The sequence below is a fragment of the Bubalus kerabau genome, chromosome 10 (genome assembly GCF_029407905.1).
Source record: "Bubalus kerabau isolate K-KA32 ecotype Philippines breed swamp buffalo chromosome 10, PCC_UOA_SB_1v2, whole genome shotgun sequence".
Lineage (NCBI taxonomy): Eukaryota > Metazoa > Chordata > Mammalia > Artiodactyla > Bovidae > Bubalus > Bubalus kerabau.
Genome location: NC_073633.1, coordinates 83,811,856 through 83,837,058, shown reverse-complemented (window position 1 = coordinate 83,837,058; position 25,203 = coordinate 83,811,856). Strand labels below are relative to the sequence as shown.

The 25,203-nt window shown below is 34.5% G+C and overlaps 1 protein-coding gene across 8 annotated transcripts in view; it reads right to left on the bottom strand.

The window, feature by feature from the left end:
• The window catches only part of GPHN (gephyrin), a 526,998-nt gene that overhangs the window by 189,155 nt on the left and 312,640 nt on the right, over positions 1–25,203 (bottom strand). For all 8 annotated transcript variants that reach the window (XM_055538377.1, XM_055538378.1, XM_055538379.1 and 5 more), the window contains one exon: positions 8,511–8,645. In XM_055538377.1, coding sequence (XP_055394352.1) covers positions 8,511–8,645 — 135 coding nt within the window. The remainder of the gene's footprint in view (positions 1–8,510; positions 8,646–25,203) is intronic.

Genomic DNA, 25,203 nt, shown 5'->3' with positions numbered 1-25,203 from the left:
TGCTTATATTAATTTTCAAAATTTTCTAAAATGATCATGTATATTACTTTTCTTAAATAATAATAAAAAAAAGACCATGGCACTTGTAGACTGTCTAACCTATAAAACTGTTAACTATTAGCTAATACTTTCTTGTTAACTATATATTCTCAGGCGAGCTAATCAAATTTCATTTGCAGCTCAGATTTCAATGTGGTGATTGTACATTTCACAGTTAAGTTATACTTAGTTTCAATGATAAATTTATTCTGTGAACATTAAATGCTAAGAAAAGGATGGGGGGAATTCCATTTTCAATTTTCATTGTACATAAAGGTAGAGGGGATGTTTAATCAGATGAATGAAGAAACAAAAATCAAGGTAAATCTTGTATACTTAGCAGAATGTTAAGAATGTTAAGAATACTAACAACCATTTAAAGCAATTTATAGACTCAAAATTCACAGCTAAAATACATTATTATTATCTGATTTTAGTTTTCTTCAAAATATGAAACAGTTTACCATACTGGAAAGTGCCTTGCCTTTCCTATAAGAAAAGATATGAAAACCCTTATTTGAAGTCTCAAAAATCTGTTTTTCTATCAAACTAGAATAAATAGCAAAACAAATGTTATAAAGGAGGAGAAACTAGACAATAATGAATGAGAATAGAAATAAGTTACTCAAAAGTCTCTAGGAGCCAGGCAATTAATGCAAACAAGTAAAGTAGCCTGGAGGGTATAAAGAAAGCTAGTTGAGTATTAATATATGTCATCTTGCCCAGTAATATTAACATGATTTTTTAAAAAGCTGAAAACTGTATTTTTATTTAAAAAAATCTCACCAATTTTAAATGTTCCAAACTAATTATAAAAAAGGAAGTCATCCCCAAAGATATCCCTAATAAAATTATCTTCCATCAACTAGGTTATAGCTTAAAAGAGGACTCTCTGTGTACCTATAAGTAGAAAGGAGATTCTAGTGAAACATTAGTTGCTGTACAAATATAGAAGTAGTTTCACACTGGAAATGAGTAAAGCTATCTGGGGATGTATTTTCTGGTTGTTATCTTCAAAAGACGTTGTGAAGTCTTCTATTGTTTTGAGTCAGGGAGGAGAAACTGTTCTCTTTCCTAGAATTAATCTGGATCAGAGTCAGGGTGAGTCATTTATATTAAGCATGGTACTGATGGTCATTGACATAGAGGATAAGATCTCTGGAATGAGAATACCATTGCAACATGGTCTAAACAAAAGAGACCCAGGATGCTTTGTAAGAAACATAAAGCACTACACTCATTTGATTATACCAGTGGTTCTTTAAGTCTGTTCCACAGACCTGTGAGGGTCCCTGAGATTGTTTCAGGGGTCCACAAGGCCAAATGATTTTAATAATAATACCAAGACATTATTTGCCTCTAACACTATGTTGACATTTGAAATGATGGTACATAAGCAATGGTGGTTTGGTACTACGGTAGAAATCTAGGCAGAGGATACAAATAGTGTGAATAGTTATTGTATTATTCACCCCTATGTCCTAACAGTTTCATTAACATTGTCCTCTCAATGAAACAGTAAATACTAACTCAATTTAGTTAAAATTTGTCTGCTGAGTGTGACAAATAGGAATAATGAAATAAAACACTTCTGCTGTATAACAAAGAATGACAGGTGTCTCAAGTTAAAGAACTTAGGCAATAGTTTGAGTTGCAAGCTGAACTAGCCAGGTTTTGCACAGAACACTATTTTTGTTTGAAAGAATGTCTCACAAACTATGACTATTCAGACTTAGATGTTTGATAGACATTTTCTTGAAAATGAATGAAATGAGACAGTCAATTTCGGGAAAACAAACAGGGTTTGTTGGCTTTTTTTGGGCCAAAGAAAAAACTCTATGTTTTAAGCAAAAATTAAAATTATGGAAAATGGATATCACCATGAGCTTCCAATGCTTCCAAGGAGTTTTTAATGAGTTGGTGGTTATATTAATGAAAATGAATTTTGATAGAGTAAACATTTGGAAGAACTTACATTTTCCATGTGATCAAAAAATACATTACGAAAAACATACCTGGATATAAGATCCATTAAACATTCAGGACCGACCAATGAATTTTTTTTTTTTTCCAGAATGAAAAATGTTTTATTGAGCTATAGCTGACTTACAATGTTGCACTAGTTTCAGGTGTATAGCAAAGTGATTCATTTATACATATATCTCTCTATATCCTTTTTCAGATCCTTTTCATTATTGGTTATTATAAGATACTGAATACAGTTCCCTATGCTATATAGTAGGTCTCTGTTTATCTATTTCATATATGGCAGTATGTCCAAAAAATTTTAATATATTGGAGTATGAAATGGCCCTTGACAAGGCTAAATTCTACAATTTAACTAACTTTCAATATATTATCAACTGAACAATTTTGTTGTAGTGTCAAAGAATATCCACAATTACATGAAAATGTTATTGAGATATTCCTTTATTTTCTAACCACATAACTGTGTGAGGCTGGATTTGTTTCCTTCAACCAAAACAACATATTCCAACAGACTGAGTACAGAAGCAGATGTGAGAATCCAGCTGTCGTCTATTAAACCAGACATTGAAATGAATAGGAAAAAATGTAAAACAACGTCATCCTTTCTAGTAGATTTTTTTAAATTTTGGAAAACATTATTTTCACCCTTAGCAATATTATTTAAATTAACATAGAGAGGTCTTATTCTCAATTTAAAGTAAATAAATAACTTTTTAAAAATTTCTAAGTTGTAATTATAAGTGCAATAAATATCACCAGCTATGACTCACATAAATATGCCTTTGAGGTACTCAATAATTCCTAAGCATGTGAAGGGGTCCTGAGACCATTAAGTTTGAGAACTGATGGATCTGACCAACACATTTGAGACTATTATTGCTTAGCAACCCTCATCTCCATGAGATAGTTAACCAAAACTTATATTTTTATGTCCAGAGATGCATTTTATTACACTAATTAATAATTAGTGTAACTATTAATTACACTAATAACTAATTACACTAATTACATTAATAACTATTAATTCAAAATGTTTTCCAACCTTTTTGGTGTTTGTTGACTCCACATGTAGAACCCATACACTTCTACAATGTCATTAACAGCTGAACAGTTGTTGATGTGCCAATGTTGATATGACTTCAGACAAAAGCAAAGAAACCTGATGGTCAGTGTAGTTTTATTAACTTTCTTTAGGCTCTCAAAAACAGTGGAAAATAATTTGCAGGCGTCAGTTAGTGTCTTGATTCAGGCTAGAATTGTAGAACTTCTTGAGTCTCCAAAGACTTGGGAAACAATGAACTAGCCATATTACACAATCATCTTGGCATTCACAAAGCAAAGTACTGATAATATAAACTAGTTGGTAAAAATAATATCACTAGGAAAAAAAACTCAAGAGAAAACATTACCTTGATATTACCTCAATATTACCTTGATACTAGATCAAATAATGCCATTTTTATATGTAAAGGGAATCCACTTCCTTTCAGATATACACATTAAAAATTGTGAGTTAAGAAAATATTCTTTATCCAGAGTAATCTAAATTCTTTTCCTCAAAGGACAATAACAGAAGCCTAGAGAGGTTATAATTCTGCATTTTGTTTGAATATAAGATTAGACATTATTATTAAAGGAACACATACTCCATAAGGATACTTTAATATATATTTAAAAATTATTTTATAAACTTTAGTTAGGAAAATTAATTTATATTTTCTTTCCAAGAGAAAAAAATAACATGATGATTAGTCTGTGCACAAAGTTCTATTCTAAACTCTGAAGTACAAGGGAGTATGTGCAGAGATTACCTTTATTAATCTATTTATTTTAGTCAAACTTCAGATGCTTAGGGAATAAAAGGAAAATTGAACTGGGCTTTGTAAAAAATTCTCTCTTTTTAATGACATTGATAGGGAGTGGTGAATTGATTGAAAGTCTGGATTTTTTTTCTTTTTAGTTTTGGTCATTATTCTCTACATCAAGAGCCTCTTGATACTAAAAGAGATGCTGCTGCTTTTCATAACTGAAATTCACAAATGAAAGAAGTTTCATAACTGAAAAGCAGAACTTATTTCATTTGTGAATCATACTCACTTTAAAACAGAATTTGTTATAGAATTATTCTTTTAGCTAAACATTTTTTGGGAGATGATTACTATTTTAGAATTTGAGTCCTCTAGAGATTGCCCATTCATAAAATCTATATACTATTTGACTTTTTGGCTTAGGTACTATTTTACTTAGGGCAATGTAAGACTAAAATCTCAAGTTTATTGTTAAAATACATTTCACAGAGTCCTCAAGCTAAAGGAGTGAAAATCACTTATCATTTCAGTCAGATTTCATGAAAAGAAAATATCTGATATTAAGGAGAAATGAATTTCCCCATATACAGAAAAATATTATGTCATCCCAGCAAACAAAATTTTTGCTGGAGACAATGCCATTCTATATGGAACTTTAGAAAAGATAATACCCTGTCTTTATGAGACTGTGACAAGTGTACTGAAAAGGAGATCCAGACTTGGTTTGCTTGATAGATCATGTTTTCACTATAGGTGGAGAATCTTAATGGATTAAAGCACAATCTGGAATAAAATATTGCAGAGAGCAAATAAAATGTGAATGCAAAATAATTTGTAATACCAACATTATAGCTGTTGACCTAATAGGAATAGATGCATACATACAAATGGACAGGAAGTTTTCAGCTTAAATGCTGCCCCGTGATAAAATGTTACAGAGGAAAAGGTTGGAACTGTTAGTTTTTAATCATAATTTGGTTATTTAACCCTTCCGTATTTTCACAAAGACTAGGATAAGTGTTTCTGATGGTTATTCCCAGAGTATTCTGTATTTCTGCTGATAAATCATAAAATTTATTAGACTTTATTATACTTTATAGTTGCCTGCTTTATCTGTCATAAAGCCAAGAATAGTGTTATTTGCCCACCACTGCTTTCCCAGCACCAGGAAAAGACTTATTTAAAAGTTAATAACCCTGTTGGCAGGCAAGGATTACCAGTTTTATTATAGACAAAAAGCTCAGAGAAGTTGAACAACTTGCTTAATGCAGTGTAGTTATTAGGTAGAGAAGCCAGTATTTGAAACCAGGACTTCTAATATCAAGTCAAGTGCTCTTTCTAGTGCTGGTCTTTTAAGACTGTATTGTATTTCCAATGTAAGGAAAACGTATTTGCACATTTTTTTTCTGCCCATGACAGATTGCGTGCCTAATCTGAAACATGGGAGGGGGATTTTTATGGGGTTTGGCTAACAGTAATATGTACTAAATTATAAACATTCCATCCAAGATGTAGTAACAATAATGATGTCAGACTCAACTTGTGTTCTGATTTTGTGCAAGATAACATTCCTGGATGTGTCATATCTTAGACTGAAAACATTCAAAACCAAAATGCATTAACAATTTTCCTTTGCTTTTTCATTCCTTAGTATAGTTAACATCATTTACCCAAAATTTAAACTAGAACCCTGACCTTCATTTTTAATTTCTTCTCTGCCTTACATTTTTATGCTATAAAATTAATTTATCTAGAATATATTTATGTGCTAAAACCTATGGCCTTGAATTTTACTTAGTATGCAAAGGGGAAAAAAAATCACTGTTTAAAATAAAGAAGAACTGATCTGAAGTTGGATTTTGAAGTCATTGAATTAGGTTATTCGTGTACTAATGAAGTTTTACAGAGAGTTTTTGATTAGTGAATACTACCATTAAAGTGGTCATTAGTGCTGAACATTCTCAAAACCTCCACCTGGCAAAAAAGCTGTTATTTTGTGTTCATCATTTATCATGTCCCTGGTGAAATGCTACTCCTTAGAGCTGCCTTCTCTGATCATCCAATTTGAGATTTCCCTACTTTTACTTTCTACTACATTTTTTCACTTCTTAGCATGAATTTCAATGTATCATTAGTGTTATTATAAAAGTATATTTATTATAATTTGAAAGGTTATTTTTACGTTATTTTAAAGGTTTTATTTTTTATTTAATATAATTTTTAAAGGTTATTTTAAATAAATTTATTTAAAAAATACCTGTTTATTTCAGCATATCTTTGACTAAACTGTAAACTCTATGGAGGAAGAGATTACATCTATCACTGATATAAAAATACATGTTAAAGCATCTGCTGCTGCTACTCCTAAGTTGCTTCAGTCGTGTCCGACTCTGTGTGACCCCCCCCAGACGGCAGCCCATCAGGCTCCCCCGTCCCTGGGATTCTCCAGGCAAGAACACTGGAGTGGGTTGCCATTTCCTTCTCCAATGCATGAAAGTGAAAAGTGAGAGTGAAGTCACTCAGTCGTGTCCGACTCTTAGTGACCCCATGGACTGCAGCCTACCAGGCTCCTCTGTCCATGGAATTTTCCAGGCAAGAGTACTGGAGTGGGTTGCCTTGCCTTCTCCGTTAAAGCATCTAGCATACATTAATTAAACAGTCTTATAATTTGAGATTTTCAATAGGAAGAGTAATTTGATTGTCTTCACTTGTTTTTAAAAAGTATTCAAATTAGTTTTTCTATTATATTACTACTCTGATTCAACCTTAAAAGTTCAATTTTAAAATTAAATAACACCAAAGCAATAATTTTATCTTTAAGGTTACATTTTCATGTTGGTAAAATTATTTAAAAGAAACAGAATCATATTCCTAGGCAAAAATACAGAAGAAAAATTTCTGAAAAAAAAAAAAAAGATTTTGAAATAAAAGTTTTATTTGAATTCATTGTCAATTTGAACAGCTAAGTGTTATCTATGGAAAAATATCAAGACAAGCCACTTGTTATCCTAAGGTTTTGAAATAAGCAAAATAATAAATGTGGATTTTGGAGCAATTTTTAAAACTGTATTTAATAACTGCACATATTAACTGCATTTAATATTCTCCTAGTAATTAAAACGTAACTCCAAAGTTTTAAAAAGGTCCAAGAACTTAGATAATACTTAGCTTTCAATATTTATGTACACAGTACAACACTAAGAAAAATACACTGTCTTAGATAATTCCACATTCTAATCATTAAGGTCTTAATATTTGATGAATGAATAGTCTTTTATAGTGTACTTAACATTTAGCTTTAATTGTTTCCCAGACTTCATAAATGAGTAAACTTATACAGCTGGAATTTAGTGAAGTCAAACAATAAATCATTCTGTTTTAAAAATTTGTAAGATATGGACGAGATTCTTCTACCCAATTTATGTCTTGATAACTCCATGTTTTCCTTCAGTTAAAGATTCAGCTGGGTGGCATTCAATGTATAAACATATAACAAACATTTTATATCTAGAATGTTTTTTTAGTTTTTCTTCATGAAGATTTAAGACCTCAGTTTTTTAAACTATACAATTAATTATCAGTGACTTTTGACACAAGTCTAAAAATGATATGCAACAGTTCACACTCTGAAGACTGCTAAAAACGATGTAGCATGGAATGTAAAAGCAACTGTACTACACATTTCAAGAACTGACTGAGACCACTTCCAGTTAAATTCAACAATAACATTCGTAAAACTCAGAAAAGCTGGAATTGAGGAAGGTAGTTATATAAATCCTTAAATCTGATGATAGTGAAAAAGTCATAGTTTGAAATATTACCTACAGATTTCTGAAATAAATTTACTGTATAGCCTGATGGCTAAAATCATATCCTATTGAATAAGAAGGAATGTCACTGTTTGCTTCTGATGCCAAAAGTGGATCCATCCTATGGAAACTTGAAACTAGAAATGGCTAACTTTACAGGGAAGAGATATTCTAAGAAAAAGTATCATAGTCATAATTAGGTTTGCTACTCAGTTTATCACACACATGAAAATGTCAGGCAGCAAATAAATATCTAATCCTCTCCCTGGCTCACTGCTTCAGTACTTGGGAAAAATTATAAAAAATAAATACTAAGCTACTTCCTCCCTCCCCCAAAGGTTGGCATTAAAACTTTCTATCAATTTAGATTTGTTTCCAAATATTAGGCAGCAACATTCCAAGTTGAATATGTTTGAAAAAATTTGGAATGATACTAGAGCAAGGAGTTACCCCTGCCTGGACAAGTTAAAAAAAAAAAAAAATCCTTTTGGTGACGTCATTTTATTTTGTTAATCTTGCTGTTTATTGGCCAGAAACACATTCACCCTCTGCATAAATAAATAACTGCGTATCTATACAAATAAGTATGCTAAAAAATAAGAAGTCTACAACAAAGAAACAGGAGTTACAGAAAGTGATACCTATAGCTGTGAGGTAGTAGGCATTTTGAATGAAATTTCTATTCTATTGTTGGCCTAATACAACAATTTGTGAAACATTAGGTGATATCTATGTTACAGCCCATTAATTTTTCATTGTAATATCTTGCATGCAATCCAACCTTGACAAGCAGAGGGAAATACTGGTTAGTTTTCCCAGATGTACATAGCAGAGCAGGTGTAAGGTGCCAAGGAACTATACTTACTTTTGGTGTCGGGCAGGAAGCTGTAGAAAGGCGAGATGTAGCCTGAGCACGAGGAGATTCTGAAGGAGTAGTACTGAGGGAGGCTGTGTCTCGTGGGAGCACCTGAACGCCGCGAGAAATGATGGAGTCTGGAATCTGAACAAGAGGAACAAGTATGGTTTAATATGCTGAAAATATCAATAACATGCAAAATCAATACCCACAACAAACATTTTTTTTTTTTTTTGGTGGGGTGGGGGGGGGCAGGTGGCACATATAGTCAACATATAGTCAAAGCTGTGGTTTTTCTAGTAGTCATGTATGGATGTGAGAGTTGAACCATAAAGAAGGCTGAGTGCTGAAGAATTGAGGCTTTCAAATTGTGGTGGTGGGGCAGACTCCTGAGAGTCCCCTGGACTTCAAAGAGATCAAACCAGTCAATCCTAAAGGAAATAAACCCCAAATATTCATTGGAAGGACTGATGTTGAAGATGACGCTACAATACTTTGGCCACCTGATGTGAAGAGCTGACTCACTGGAAGAGACCCTGATGCTGGGAAAGATTGAAAGCCAGAGAAAGGGGTGGCAGAGGATGAGATGGTTGAATGGCATCACTGATTCAATGGACATGAATCTGAGCAAATTCCGGGAGATGGTGAAGGACAGGGAAGCCTGGCATGCTGCAGTCCACGGAGATGCAAAGAGTCAGACACTAAATGACTGAACACCCTTTGCCGCTCAGCTCTCAGATATTTGGTCTCACTTATTAAGTATGACTGCATCCAAAAATTTGGGATAAGGTAGAAATCTTCAGATTCAATATATTTTCCTTGGCCAAATAATATTTCAAATAATATTTCATCAAAGCTTTTTTATGAGGCAGTATAGAATTGTAGGGATGAGTAAAGTGTTTGGCATTCATATACTGGCTCTGTCATTTAACACCTATTTAATTCTTAGATATTTTCCATTTCCCTTTCAGATTCATTCTCTACCCTTCTTCACTCTCTCTGCACCAAGCTAAACTGTAGAGACAGAATCAACAAGCTATTTTGTGCTCTCTGATTTCTAGCTGGCTCAGGTAAGAAGTACTATCAGGAAACTGAAGAGTTGGGGGACAATAAGGTCTGATATTTATTCCCTTGGCTTCCTCTCCAGCAGGTCACTGTAGGCTGGCTAAGATCAGAGGCCCTGTTAGATGACCTGTGCTTATAGCTCTTTTCTGGATTCCAATTACCTGCTCTCTTTTTTGCCCCATTAGGTCTAGGAGTATTAATGATACCAATTATTACTAGTTCCAGGGGTGCTGAATCATATCTTGTTGCTTTTCTAAAATCTTCCCATGCTTTGATAAATATCATAGTCCTTTATTAAACTCTTCACAATTATCCATTTAGGTATGCTGTGACTTCTGCTGGGATACTGATAGATATAATTTTTAAACTGTCATCTCCTTTATCTAAAAAATGTGGATAAATGATAGCATTTACCTCACCAGATTACTGCTGAGGGCTAAATAAGATAATGCATATAAATTATCTAGCACTTCCAAGTAGTTAATACTTCATAAATATTAGCTATGTTATTATTATATTATATACTAACTGATGTAAGTGAACATTACTACTGTAAAAACATACAAATGTAGGACAAATACTGTGGATTATTTGTCTTTAAAATTATTAATATTTATGTTGATTATAAAATTTGTTATTTAGGGCTATGTATAATTTAGTTCATATTCTGGGCTAGTACTAGTGAGTATAAGTCTTTTAATCTCAAAATGACAAGCTGACCACTTCCAAGTTTTATGCACAAGAGGGGAAACATGTATGATGAAAGAATAAGCAATTAACATTCAACCAAAATATTACTTAGGATCTACAAAGAAAACAGCAGCCAGACTTTGTGACTAGAAAGGTGCTCCTTATCTTTGCATATCATCTCTTTCTCACAAAGGAAATACTACTTCCACAGGTGCTCTTTCATTTAGTTTCCATACCTACATCCTCAATACCAAAGGTACTGCCACAATTTCTGGGCTTAATTTTTGTGATTTATGAACAATATATGAATATGATGAAAAGCAGTGGGAATTCTGAGAAGAAAAATGGCTCCATTTGTTAGTACACTTAAATACTGAATTGCAATAAATATTTTAAGAAACAGAGGTAGAAGCGCTTCTCTAATTTAGAAGAGCTATATATTGCCACTTACATCTAATAAAAAAGGCCAAGTATTAGTTAGGAAGAACAAGGTCAAATGCCCCTACTGTATTTCACATAGTACCATGTTTCCTTCCTTCATGGAAATTACCCACACTTATACTACATTTATATGCATGCTAGTTTGGTCAGTGTCTATCTCTCATACCAGAATGCACTGTCATGATGATGGAGCTAAGTTTTTGCTACTACTGTATGTCCAGTGCCTAATGAAGCATCTGCACAAAATAGTATACATGTGTGATTTCCAGACTTACACACACACACACACTTTTCACCTCCACCCCTTCAATAAACAAAAGAGTAGGAAATTTGAGGGAGAAGGTAAGATTAAACTGTGAGGTACAGGTACTTCCCTGGTGGTATAGTGGATAAGAAACTGCCTGTCAATGCAGGGGATACATGTTTGATAACAAGGGGATAATGTTTGGTCCAGGAAGATTCCACATGCCACAAAGCAAGTGAACCTGTGCACTGCAATTATTGAGCCTGCACTCTAGAACCCAGGAGCCACATTTACGGAGCCCACGTGCTACAACTACTGAAGCCTGCACGCCCAAAGCCTTTGCCCTACAAGAGAAGACACCATGATAAGCCCACACACCAAACTATAGACTAGCCTCCACTCATGTCAATTAGAGATCACCCACACAGCAATGAAGATCTAGCACAGCAAAAGATATAAATAAATAAATAAAAATTAAAAATATTGTCATGCATATACTTTTGGGTTACTAGTTTGGAAATATACAATAAACTATTGGAAATATGTCTGGAGTCATGAAAAAGTTAGACTGGACATATACTTTGGGAATGATTGAAGGTAGTAGTTTCAGTCATGCAAATATTTCAGGTCATCCAAGGAAAATATGTAAAAGACCAAAGGTTGATGGTATGAAAGTATTTCAGTTTGGAAGATAACTTATTTGGTCTACCTATCTTTAAAATTGTGAGAGACAAAAGAGGAAAATCAAGACAGAGTAAACATAAGGGAAGAGAAAAGAGAAGAAACTGTTAGGAGATGTTACAAAATATCAATTATTGGAGAGAACAGGAGTAAGATGAGAGGTGAAAAGATGCCCTTGGATCTAGCAGTTATATAAGATATACAATTATATAAGATACTAAAGTAAACAAGAAAAAGTAGAAATGAAGAAGCAAGTGGGGATGATAAAGCAGTGAAATTTGTGGGGAGAGAAAAAGACATTCACTAATATTCTTTTCTTTGGTGCTTGGAATAAAGGTCTATTTGACAAGAAAAGGGGGAAATACAAATGGAAAAGATCTCTCTAGGAGAGTCATAAACATCTGGAATAAATGCACTGATGAATGAGCATGGAGGATAACTAAGGCATTGGCAAAGGAATTCTCAACCATCATTGTGAATTCTTAAATAATAAATAAAATCAATAATGGAAGCCCATTATTCTGTTGCAGAGTGTTCGTAATTTTTCTTTTTAGAGACATTATCAATGACTCTTGGTCATGTATCGTAATTCCCATATGCATTAATTCTAGCAGCAGCAGCAGGATATATACAGTCAGAAACAGAATTGCTGGTTGCTGGCTGTGAATATCTTCTTTTACAAATTCCCAAATTGGTTAAGCCAATTTAAAAGTCTATCAAAAGAAAATAGTAACAATTTGTCTTACTTCACAACTTAGCTCTACCTAGTATTGTCAGTAATATTTTTTCAGATGTGATGGACAGTAAAAATGTCTTAAAGTGGCTTTCTTTTTCCCTCATTGTTAATAAGAGTAAACACTTTTTCATTTGTTTACCAGCCATTTAGATGTTCTCTTTTGTAAAGCTCCTGTTCAAGTCTTTCACCCAATTTTCCCTTTATGAGTCATTCTTTTTATTTAATTATTACATTTCTGTATATATTATGGATAGCAAGTCTTTATCAGTTTTATATGGTATAAATATTTATTCCTACTATGCAGCTTGCCTTCCAATTTCATCATGTATTCTGATGAACAGAATATTTTAATTTTTATTACATTTTATTGATAGACAGCTATTCAGTTCAGTTCAGTTCAGTTCAGTCGCTCAGTCGTGTCCAACTCTTTGTGACTCCATGAATTGCAGCACGCCAGGCCTCCCTGTCCATCACCAAATCCCGGAGTTCACTCAAACCCACGCCCATCAATTCGGTGATGCCATCCAGCCATCTCATCCTCTGTCGTCCCCTTTTCCTCCTACCTCCAATCCCTCCCAGCATCAGAGTCTTTTCCAATGAGTCAACTCTTCGCATGAGATGGTCAAAATACTGGAGTTTCAGCTTTAGCATCAGTCGTTCCAAAGAACACCCAAGACTGATCTCCTTCAGAATGGACTGGTTGGATCTCCTTGCAGTCCATGGGACTCTCAAGAGTCTTCTCCAACACCACAGTTCAAAAGCATCAATTCTTTGATGCTCAGCCTTTTTTATGATCCAACTCTCACATTTATTCATGACTACTGGAAAAACCATAGCTTTGATTAGATGGAACACTGTTGGCAAAGTAATCTCTCTGCTTTTTAATATGCTGTCTAGGTCTTTTCTTCCAAGGAGCAAGCGTCTTCTAATTTCATAGCTGCAGTCACCATCTGCAGTGATTTTGGAGCCCAAGAAAATAAAGTCTCTCACTGTTTCCATTGTTTCCCCAACTATTTGCCATGAAATGATGGGACTGGATGTCATGGTCTTCGTTTTTTGAATGTTGAGTTTTAGGCCAGCCTTTTCACTCTCCTCTTTCACCTTCATCAAGAGGCTATTTAGTTCCTCTTTGCTTTCTGCCGTATCTGAGGTTACTGATATTTCACCTGGCAATTTTGATGCCAGGTTATGCTTCATCCAGCCTGGCATTTCGCATGATGTAATCTGCAAAGAAGTTAAACAAGCAGGGTGACAATATATAGCCTTGACAAACTCTTTTCCCAATTTGGAACCAGTCCATAGTTCCATGTCCGGTTTTAACTGTTGCTTCTTGATCTGCATATAGGTTTTGGGGGCAGGTAAGGTAGTCTGGTATTTCCATCTCTCTTAAGAATTTTCCATAGTTTATTTTGATCCACAAAGTCAAAAACTTTAGCATAGTCAACGAAACAGAAGTAGATGTTTTTCTGGAACTCTCTTGCTTTTTCTAGGATCCAGTGGATGTTGGCAATTTGATCTCTGGTTCCTCTGCCTTTTCTAAATCCACCTTGAACATCTGGAAGTTCTCAGTTCAAGTACTATTCAAGCCTAGCTTGGAGAATTTTGAGCATTACTTTGCTAGCGTGTGAAATGAGTACAATTGTGTGGTAGTTTGAACAACTGTGTGGTAGTTTCTTTGGCATGGCCTTTCCTTGGGATTTTCATGAAACTGACCTTTTTCCAGTCTTGTGGCCACTGCTGAGTTTTCCAAATTTGCTGGCATATTGGACGCAGCACCTTCACAGCATCATCTTTTAGGATTTGAAATAACTCAACTGGAATTCCATCATCTCCACTAGCTTTGTTCATAGTGATGCTTCTTAAGGCCCACTTGACTTTGGACTCTAGGATGTCTGGCTCTAGGTGAGTGATCACACCATTGTGGTTATGTGAGTAATTAAGATATTTTTTGTATAGTTCTTCTGTGTATTCTTGCCACCTCTTCTTAATATCTTCTGCTTCTGTTAGGTCCATACTGTCTATGTCCTTTATTGAGCCCATCTTTGCATGAAATGTTCCCTTGGTATCTCTAATCTTCTTGAAGAGATTTCTAGTCTTTCTCTTTCAATTGTTTTCCTCTGTTTCTTTGCATTGATCACTGAGGAAGGTTTTCTTTTCTCCCCTTGCTATTCTTTGGAACTCTGCACTCAGATGGATATATCCTTCCTTTTCTCCTTTGCCTTCATTTCTCTCTTTTCTCAGTCAATAGAATGGGAGAAAATATTTGCAAACCATATATCTGACAATAGTTTAGTATCCAGAATATACAAAGAATTACACTGGAACAACAAAATATAACTCATTAATAAAATACCTCATTTTCAGAAATGAGTGAAATGACTTGAATAGACATTTCTCTGAATAAGATACAGAAATGGCCAACAAGGAACATGAAAAGATGTTCATTATCATTAGTAATTAGGGAAATGCAAATCAAAACCACAATGAGATATTTAATACCCACTCAATGGCCCTGATCTCTTTAAAAAAGGAAAATAAAAAACGTTGTTGAATATGTGGAGAAATTGAAAACCTCATACATTCCTATTAGATTTGCAAAATGTTGCAGCTCTGTGAAAAACAATTTGATGGTTCCTCACAAAGTTAAACACAGAATTACCATATGATTCAATGATTCTATTCAAGGTGTATAACCAAAAGCATTAAAGATTGATTTTCAAACAAATGCTTGCACAGATGTTAATAGCAGCATTATTTTAAGAACCAAAAAGTGGAAACAACTAAAATGTTGATTATCAACTCATCAATGGCTAAACATGTGGTATACCTATACAATGGAATATTTTACAGCTATAAAGCAGAGTACTGATACTGCTACAACACAGATGAACCTTAAAAACATGATGTGAAGTGAAAGAAGCTAGATATGAACAGTCACATATTGCATGATTCCACTCATGTGTAATGTTCAGAGTGGGCAAATACATAACCAGTAATCAAATTAGTGGCTGACGGGATGAGAGGTAGGGGTACGGGCAGTGACTACTTATTGGGTGTGGTATTTTTGAAGGGTGATAAAATATTCTGGAGTTAGATAGCAGTGATGCTTGCACACATTGTAAATGTACCAAAAGCCATTGAATTGTACACCTAAAAATGGTGAATCTTACTTCAATTATATTGAAAAAGAAATCCTTCCCTAATCCATTGCTAAGCTAAGTCACTTCAGTTGTTATCTGACTCTTTGCAGCCCTAAGGCCTGTAGCCTGATAGGCTCCTCTGTCCATGGGATTTCCCAGGCAAGAATACTGGAGTGGGCTGCCATTTCCTTCTTCAGGAGATCTTCCCAACCCAAGGATCAAACCTGCATCTCTTGTGTCTCCTGTATTTGTAGGCAGGGCTTCCCTTGTGGCTCAACTGGTAAAGAATCTGCCTGTAATGTGGGAGACCTGGGTTCGATCCCTGGGTTGGGAAGACCCCCTGGAGAAGGGAAAGGCTACCCACTGCAGTATTCTGGTCTTGAGAATTCCATGGACTGTATAGTCCATGGACTCACAAAGAGTCGGACACGACTGAGTGACTTTCACTCTTTACCACTAGCGCCACCTGGGAAGTCTCTGATCCGTTACAATGAAGATTTTGTCCTATATAAATCTATGAAAGCTTTATAGTTCTGCCTTTCATATTTAGGTCTCTGAAAAAATTAGAATTGATTCTTGGATATTATATGGGATAAGAGATCAATTTCACTTTCTTTTTTTTTCCCCATAAGGACAACTTGTGGTCCCAGCATCATTTTTTGAAAAAAGAGCTTCTTCATTAATGTGTGGTACAAATTCTGTTATATACCAAGTGTCCATGTGTTGGTATTTTCAGGCTTCTCTTCCGTTTCATTGATCAAAGTGTTAATTCTTGCACCAGCAATGTACTACTTTATATCATTTTAAGTCTTGCTATTTATAGAGCAGATCTTCTCACTTTATTCTTTTCTTATTCAAAGAGGATCTTGGTTATTTTTGATCCTTTGCACTTTCTGTTCTGTATAAATTTTAGAAACAGCTTGTCACTTTTCTCTCTCCTCTTAATTAAATACACACACACACATACACACACCACATACAAACTGTTAGGATTTTATTTACTACCTTTGTACAGAAAAAGATAATAAAGTTTTAAAGGATACCCCTCTAATTTATTAAAAAGCATTTACTTCTGGGGGTGTGTCAATGCAAATGAGAATGAGATGAGAGGATGATTCAGGTGGATGCTAATCTTACCTATATTTCATCTGTATGTTTTAATAAAAAGAATGTACTCATGTATTACTGTACAGTAAAAAAAGTTTTAGTAATGAAAATTCTGGGAGGGATGTTTCAAAAATTAAGAAGTGGTAAATATGCTCAACAGCTAGGGAGAACTCAAAAAAAGGAGCATAATGTCTTGTACAGAATTGATAGTGAATAATTTTTTCTTCGATAATAAAGAAGTTGAAGAAGCTAATAACAGAATTACAGGCTCTCTTGAGATAGAAGGAATAGAATAAAACATTAACTCAGAAAAATAGTTTAAGCAGAAAGGACAGTTTAGCCTTGGTGATCTTTATTTTAATATAATAAGCAAGAGAGAATAGGGGAAATGAGGAGATAAAAAAAAAGTAAAGCTCTAAAAATTGCAATTGTTACAGCCACAATAGAGAACATTATGGAGATTTCTTTAAAAACTAGCAAGAGAATTACCATATGACCCCAAAATTCCACTACTGGGCACATACCATGAGAAAACCAAAACTGAAAGAGGCGCATGTACTCCAATGTTCGTGGCAGCACTATTTACAACAGCTAGGACATGGAAGCAACCTAGATGTCCATCAACAGATGAATGGATAAAGAAGTTGTGAGATATATATATATATATATATATCCCAATAGCATATTACTCAGCCATAAAAAGAACACATTTGAGTAGGTCCTAATGAGGTGGATGAACCTACAGCCTGTTATACAGAGTGAAACAAGTCAGAAAGAGTAAAACAAATATCATATATAAATGCATATATAAGGAATCTAGAAAGATGGTACTGATGAACCTATCAGCACGGCAGCAATGGAGAAGCAGACATAGAGGACAGACTTATGGACACAGTAGGGGAAGGAGAGGGTAGGACAAACTGAGAGAGTAGTGTGGAAACATATAAATTATCATATGTAAAATAGAGAGCCAGTGGAAATTTTCTGTATGATACAGGGAGGTCAAAGCAGGTGCTCTGTGACAACATAGGAGGGTAGGACGGGATGGGAGGCGAGAGGGAGTTTCAAGGGGAGGGGTGTATCTACCTATGGCTAATCATGTTGATGTATGGGAGAAACCAACACAGCATTGTAAAGCAACTATCCTCCAGGTAAAATTAAAAAAAAAAAAGGAATTAGTAAGAGATGAATGAAAGCCTTGCTAAAGTAGTGGGGTTCCACTTAGAGCAAGCAGAATTTGCACTGGTAAGTCAGCACAAATAAACAGAAATGTCAAGTAACTTCCAAAAGAAATAACATTCCTACTTTTAAGAGCACTCGTCTATATTCCTATTATCTTATGCAACTGAGAACATAGGGAAAACAATTTGCTTCAGTTGATATCAAATCCTGTGTAGATATGTACTGTAATTTCAACTGTGAACTACTAAACAACAGAATTCTCCTCACGAAGGGAGATTATAATTGGAATACCTATTTTCTTGGGATCTGATTATTTCTAGTTATGTAGGTATTCTGTTCTAAAGCTGTTTTCACTGATTGGGCAAACACTTCTAAAAAAGAAATGGAGAATTATATTATCAAAATTGGAGTACATAGCCAAAATATCACTTCCTTTATAAACTCTGTCTTTTGAATTGCTAGTAAGAATATCAACAAACGCACAACTTTATATCTTGATGCTAGAGAAATTCTTAAGTGAGCAGACATTTTCCCTTTCAATCACTGTCTTTACCACCTAATATTTTTATTTTGAAAAAATATTTAAACTAACAGAAAAGTTGCAAGACTAATACAATAGAAGACCTGTTATCTGGATTAAATTTTGGGTAGCTAGTTATCAAACTTATAATAATTGAAGTGAGTCTCCCAAAACAGCCATATATAAAGAAATATGGCTTTCAAAACAACAATTTGCCAGTCTCCATGGCGAAGCTTTTGAAGTCCTTGTCTAGCCTGGTGGTTAGCTATATCATATAAAATCTTTCTTAGTAATGTCTCTGTTTAGAGATATTTAAGGTAGGCTGAACTCTCTTAAAAATCCTATTATACATTCAAGTGTACAGTACAGGATCTGAACTAATAGTAAAAATAGATTACATATGAATGCCTAAATGGGTTCAGAAAAAAAAAAAAATCACATGTCTTTCCAGAGCTTCTAATACTGGTCAGAATACCAATTAAAGTTATATGATTAAGCACTATGAAAATTTTACTAAAGAACAAAACTATCAAACCAGAGTATCTTGAATTCTGTAAGATATTTGACAGGGCATATATTTGACAAGAATTCAAAAAGTTCTTGGAACAAGATAGACAAAGTGGCTTTTGATGGGCTGTAAGAGAAATATGTCAGCTGGTTAAGCAATTAACCAATAGGCTTTCTGGTAGCATGTGAAATAGCCTATCCTAAATAGCATGTACATAGTTTATGCAGAGTACATCATGAGAAACGCTGGACTGGAAGAAGCACAGGCTGGAATCAAGATTGCCGGGAGAAATATCAATAACCTTAGATATGCAGATGACACCACCCTTATGGCAGAAAGTGAAGAGGAACTAAAAAGCCTCTTGATGAAAGTGAAAGAGAAAAGTGAAAAACTTGGCTTAAAACTCAACATCAGAAAACTAAGATCATGGCATCTGGTCCCATCACTTCATGGGAAATACATGGGGAAACAGTGTCAGACTTTATTTTTTGGGGCTCCAAAATCACTGCAGATGGTGACTGCAGCCATGAAATTAAAAGACACTTACTCCTTGGAAGGAAAGTTACAACCGACCTAGATAGCATATTCAAAAGCAGAGATATTACTTTGCCTACAAAGGTTCGTCTAGTCAAGGCTATGGTTTTACCAGTAGTCATGTATGGATGTAAGAGTTGGACTGTGAAGAAAGCTGAGCGCCGAAGAATTGATGCTTTTGAACTGTGGTGTTGGAGAAGACTCTTGAGAGTCCCATGGACTGCAAGGAGATCCAACCAGTCCATTCTAAAGGAGATCAGTCCTGAGTATTCTTTGGAAGGAATGATGCTAAAGCTGAAACTCCAGTACTTTGGCCACCTCATGTGAAGAGTTGACTCATTGGAAAAGACGCTGATGCTGGGAGGGATTGGGGGCAGGAGGAGAAGGGGACGATGGAGGATGAGACGGCTGGATGGCATCACTGACTCAAAGAACGTGAGTTTGAGTGAACTCTGGGAGTTGGTGATGGACAGGGAGGCCTGGTGTGCAGCAGTTCATGGGGCCGCAGATTCGGACACGACTGAGTGACTGAACTGAACTGAACTGAAATAGCATGTGAAATAGCCTATCCTAAAAAAAAGGTCTGTAACTGACTTGAGTGACAACATGATTAACGTATTTGCATTATTTGCATAAAATATCAGATGTCTTATACAGATTTTGAAAAAGTCTCCTTGGGGTGGACTGATCAGTTAAATGTAGCAAAATGAAATTCAACAAGAATATATGTGAGGACCTGGATTTTGATTAAAATCAATGGTATAAAAAAAAACCCACAAGAATTTATGATTCATATTTATAAAGAAAAGCCACACTTTATGATTTTGTCTAGACAGAGATCTTATGAAGTATGTCTATAATAGATGTTTTTAAATAAATGTAAAAATTTAAATATTCATGAGTTTGTTTCTTAACAATTATTTACACCTACTAAAATTATTTAGGATTTTTGTTGTTCTTAATGGTCTTAATCAGAATTTTTATTATAACATGCTATTTCATATAAATTTGCCTTCCAGGAAAATAAAAAGTTATAACCTTGCTGACACCTGTATTCCAGTATCAATTTCCGATTGTGTATTTGTCTAAAACTCTTAGAAAAATGTCTGCTACATAATCAGCATTTAAAAGCTGTCTGTTATCATTATTACTATAGCTGCTTAATATATTTGCTTAGTATAGGGAGAGAATATGTTGATTATTTGTTTATATCATGGAAGTTCTTATAAATCATGGGGAATGCTAAATATATTTTGGTTTTTTATATGTCTTATGAACTTAGTTGGATGGTGTTTCATATTTTTTCATAAAATATAGTTAACAAATATTCATACAGGGTATATACTATGAGTCAAACTGTGCCAGATGTTGGTTCAGTTCAGTTGCTCAGCCATGTCCGACTCTTTGCAACCCCATGGAGTGCAGCACTCCAGGGTTCCCTGTCCATCACCAACTCCTGGAGCTTATTCAAACTCATGTCCATTGAGTCGGTGATGCCATCCAACCATCACATCCTCTGTCATCCCCTTCTCCTCCTGCCTTCAATCATTCCTAGCATCAGGGTCTTTTCAAATGAGTCAGTTCTTCGCATCAGGTGGCCAAAGTACTGGAGTTTCAGCTTCAGTATCAGTCCTCCCAATGAATATTCAGCACTGATTTCCTCCAGGATTAATTATATAAACTAAGAGATGTGATCCTCGTCTCATGGATATTATAGATAACATATACAGAAATCAAAGTGAAAGTGTTAGTTGCTCAGTCATGTTCAACTCTTTGTGACCCCATGGACTGCAGCTGCCAGACGCTTCTGTCCATGGGCTTCTCCAAGCAAGAATACTGGAGTGGGTTGCTATTTCCTTCTCCAGTGGATCTTCCCAACCCAGGGAAGATCCTGCATTGCAGGTGGATTCTTTATCATCTGAGCCACTAGGGCAGTCCCACAGAAATCAAACACATGAATAATATATAGTTGTAAATTGTGGTAAGTGTTATAAAGGAAAATAACAAGGTGTTATGAGAGAGAATAACGAGAAAAATTTAGATTGGAGAAGGCAGATTAGCAAAGTCTTTCTGTGATTAATGAGACACTGAAACTGGAACAGAAAGGATAAACAGAAGTTAGCCAGGCAAAGAGTGGGGTTAAGAGCTTCTCAGTAGTGGTAACAGCATGTTCCCAGAGCCAAGACAAAGCTGGATGTAAACTTAGTGAGCAATGGGGAGAGGGAGAGAGATGGTAACAGAAGGACCTAGAAACAGATCATGTAGAATCTAGCAGAACAGAAACTATCTAATGCCAAGGCTCTAGCTCTTAAAGCACACTGCATACTATTTCCCAGGTGTGAAAAAGTCTATGAACTTTTTAATATAACTTCCTACTTACCTTATTGGTAATAGCAATCTTTTTGAAAAACGGTAAGAACATACATTTTTTACCCAAGTAATGATTACTACAAGTTTATAACAAATATATACACAATCAGTCCACAATATTACTCAATGGTCAATGTTAGGAAAAAAACAATTGGCATCCTAATAAATCAATCCCTCTATTGACATCTATAGTAGGAATATAAAAACTTTTTTGTTTTTTCAATTCAAATTTTGAGAAACTCAAACATTTATTACTAAAGATCACATAATCTTCAAAAAAATCCCACTATGTGGCATCCATATGAATAGAAACAAATAAATAAGTATAAAAAAGCACACTAAACCCATGGACATGTTGAACAGAAATTTTATTCAATTCTGTAAACATCCATGCATTAATGAATTCCTTTCATATGCCAGAAAAAATTGTGAAACACTCTGAAGTGGGCAAAAATATTATTAGGTATCTTGTGTAGTGGACCGTTTTGAATTTTCTGTACTCTTCAGTCTTTTAGATATTTTACAAGTCCAAGTTGTAAAAAAACTGGGAGTAATGTAAAAAGGTTTTCTCCAAGTGATCCTTTTTCACTAGGGAAGTACAATGTACTGTCACGTCGAATTTACCTAAATGGACCTTACATTCCATGTTCCTATGCAATGTTGTTCTTCATGGCATCAGATTTTACTTTCACCACCAGACACATCCACAACTGAGAGTTATTTCTGCTTTGGCCCAGCTGCTTCATTCTTTCTGGAGCTATTAGCAGTTGCCCTCCACTCTTCCCCAGTAGCATATTAGACACCTTTCAACCTGGGGGCTCACCTTCCGGTGTCACATCTTTTTGCCTCTCGTGGCAAGAATACTGGAGTTGGTTCTCGTGGCAAGAATACTGGAGTGGGTTGCCATTTCCCTCCTCCAATGGACCACATTTTGTCAGAACTCTGCACTATGACCCGTCTGTCTTGGATGGCCCTGCACAGCATGGCTCATGGCTTGACTGAATTATGCAAGCTCCTTCATCATGACAAAGCTGTGATCCATGAAGGGGAATTATCCTTAGTATTTCCCCATATAAAGAAACTGAATTTTTAATACTTCAAATATGCTAGACTTAAAAAAAGGTACTAGAAAGTAATTTGTAAGTATTTTAAAAATCCAAGTTCATATAATTAGGGTAAATCTTTGGCAAATATGATAAGCTTAAATAATTGTAGTTTAAAGACTGTCTTGAAATTTTTCATATGTTAAATATAAGCATATATTTTGTTTTGCATGGGCTGCTTTCCCTAAACACATAGAGGTTTACTGACTGAACAAGCTTAAATTACTCCTAAATTATATGTCAACTTGAATATAACTTCCACGATCTTTAAGTAACTTAAACTTTGGATTGATATTAAATTAATTAATGGATAATCATTAGAAATCTGGATAATTTTTAAATAAGAATTAGGAGACATCAATTACTAATAATAAATAAAACTTCTTATTGTGGTGAGACATAGGTAACAAAATATACCACTTTAATCAGTGTACAATGAAATGGCATTAAACAAATACACAATGTAATGCAAACATCACCGCTATTCACCACTTTCATCATCCCGAAAAGAAATTTCCTAACTTTTAAACAGTAACTCCCCACTCCCTGTTTTCATCTATCTTATTTTCTGTCTCTATGAATTTGACTATTCTGAGTACCTCAAGTAAGTGAACTCATATAATACTTTCCCTTTTATTTCTGGTTTATTAAATTCAGCATAATGTTTTCAAGTTTCATCCATGCTGCAACATATATCAGAACTTCATTTCTTCTATGGTTGAATAGTATTTCTATTATATGTATATAATATATTTTGTTTATTCATTCACTTGCCAATAGATATTTGGGCTATTTCCATTTTTTGGCCATTATGAATAAAGCTGCTATAAACAGGGGTCCTTGCTTCCAATCCTTTTGGGTATAGAAGGAGTGGTAGAATTGCTGCCATCACATGTTTAACTTTTAGAACCACAAAAGTGTTTTTCACTGTGGTGGCACCATTTTATACTCCCTCCAGCGGGAAAAAAAAAAACTGCATAAGGGTTCCAATTTCTTCAGATTCTCTGCCTTATTTGCCTCTACTTATTTTCCGGGTTATTTGTGGGAGAAGGGTGGTGGTGGTGGTTAATAAAACACCTAAATGGATATAAAGTGGTCTCTCATCGAGGTTTTGAATTGCAGTTTCCTAATGACTAGTGATATTGAGTATCTTTTTGTGCATGTTTCTGTTTGTATACATTCCTTGGAGAAATGTCTATTCAAATCCTTCACCCATGTTTCAATAGGGTTCCCTTTTTTTTTTTGCTACTCATTTGCAGGAATTCTTCTTATATTCTAGATACTAATCCTTTCTCAAATGTGTTTTGAAAAAATATTTTCTCTCATTCTGTTCCCTCTGACTGTATCCTTCGATGTACAAAAGTCCTTAAGTTGATAAAGTCCAATTATCTATTCTTCTTTTGTTGTACTGATTATTAATCATAATTTTAAGTTTATATACCTTGGTTTATTTTTGCTTGCTATATAAATTGTAAAAATTTTTGTCATGTTGATGAACATACTCCTTTTTGCCACTTTAACAAGCAGTAAGTGTTATAAGTAAGTCATGTTGCTATAGAAAATTATACATGTTCATGAGCTGTGCTGTCTGTTAAAATATGCATAAGTCAGACAGTTCTTAATTATTTACCCCAAGTTTTCTCTGTGAAATAGAAATGCATTACTTTTACTAAAAGTATACCAAAATGAGTTGCTGAATAACCGTGATAGAGATAAGCAACTGAGCATGTATTTTTATTTTTTTAACAAAACCGACCAACAAACAAAAAAAAAAAACACTGCTCTAAAGCAGCAGTCCTGAAAGTTTTTGGTCTCTGAGCCCCTTTACAATAATTATCAATATTTACTGAATTAGAAATCGAAACAAAAGTTTTACAAATATTAATTCATTTGAAAAAAGCAATGATCAACCTGTTGTATGTTATCATATTATTGTGAAGATAGTTTTCATCATGTGGGTCATCTGAAAAAGGACTGCAGTCCTAAAGCAAAGTATCAATTCGTTCCAGAATATTTGAAAAAACATAACAAAAGATAAAACTTGGAAAGTGAAGATTATTTCCTTGGATTTGTAATGCCTGAAAATAAGTTACAAAATGTGTTAAAATACATATTCACCTGCAACAAAGTTCACTTAGTTTTGATGGGCTTCTTTCCTGAGCTTACTGACGAGTGCTTTTACCTACTATCTATGTAATCTGCCTAGACAGCAGAAATTCAGTGTCTTACTAGAATAATTTTCTTTGCTATATGTTAATTTTGTTATATGCTTGGCTTTTTAAGTGGAAAAAGAACAAAAACTTCCTCAGTTATGAAAGAGTCAATTCTTAACAACCGTGTGCGTTTTATGCTTTTATTTTATAGTCATTTTAATTTAAAAA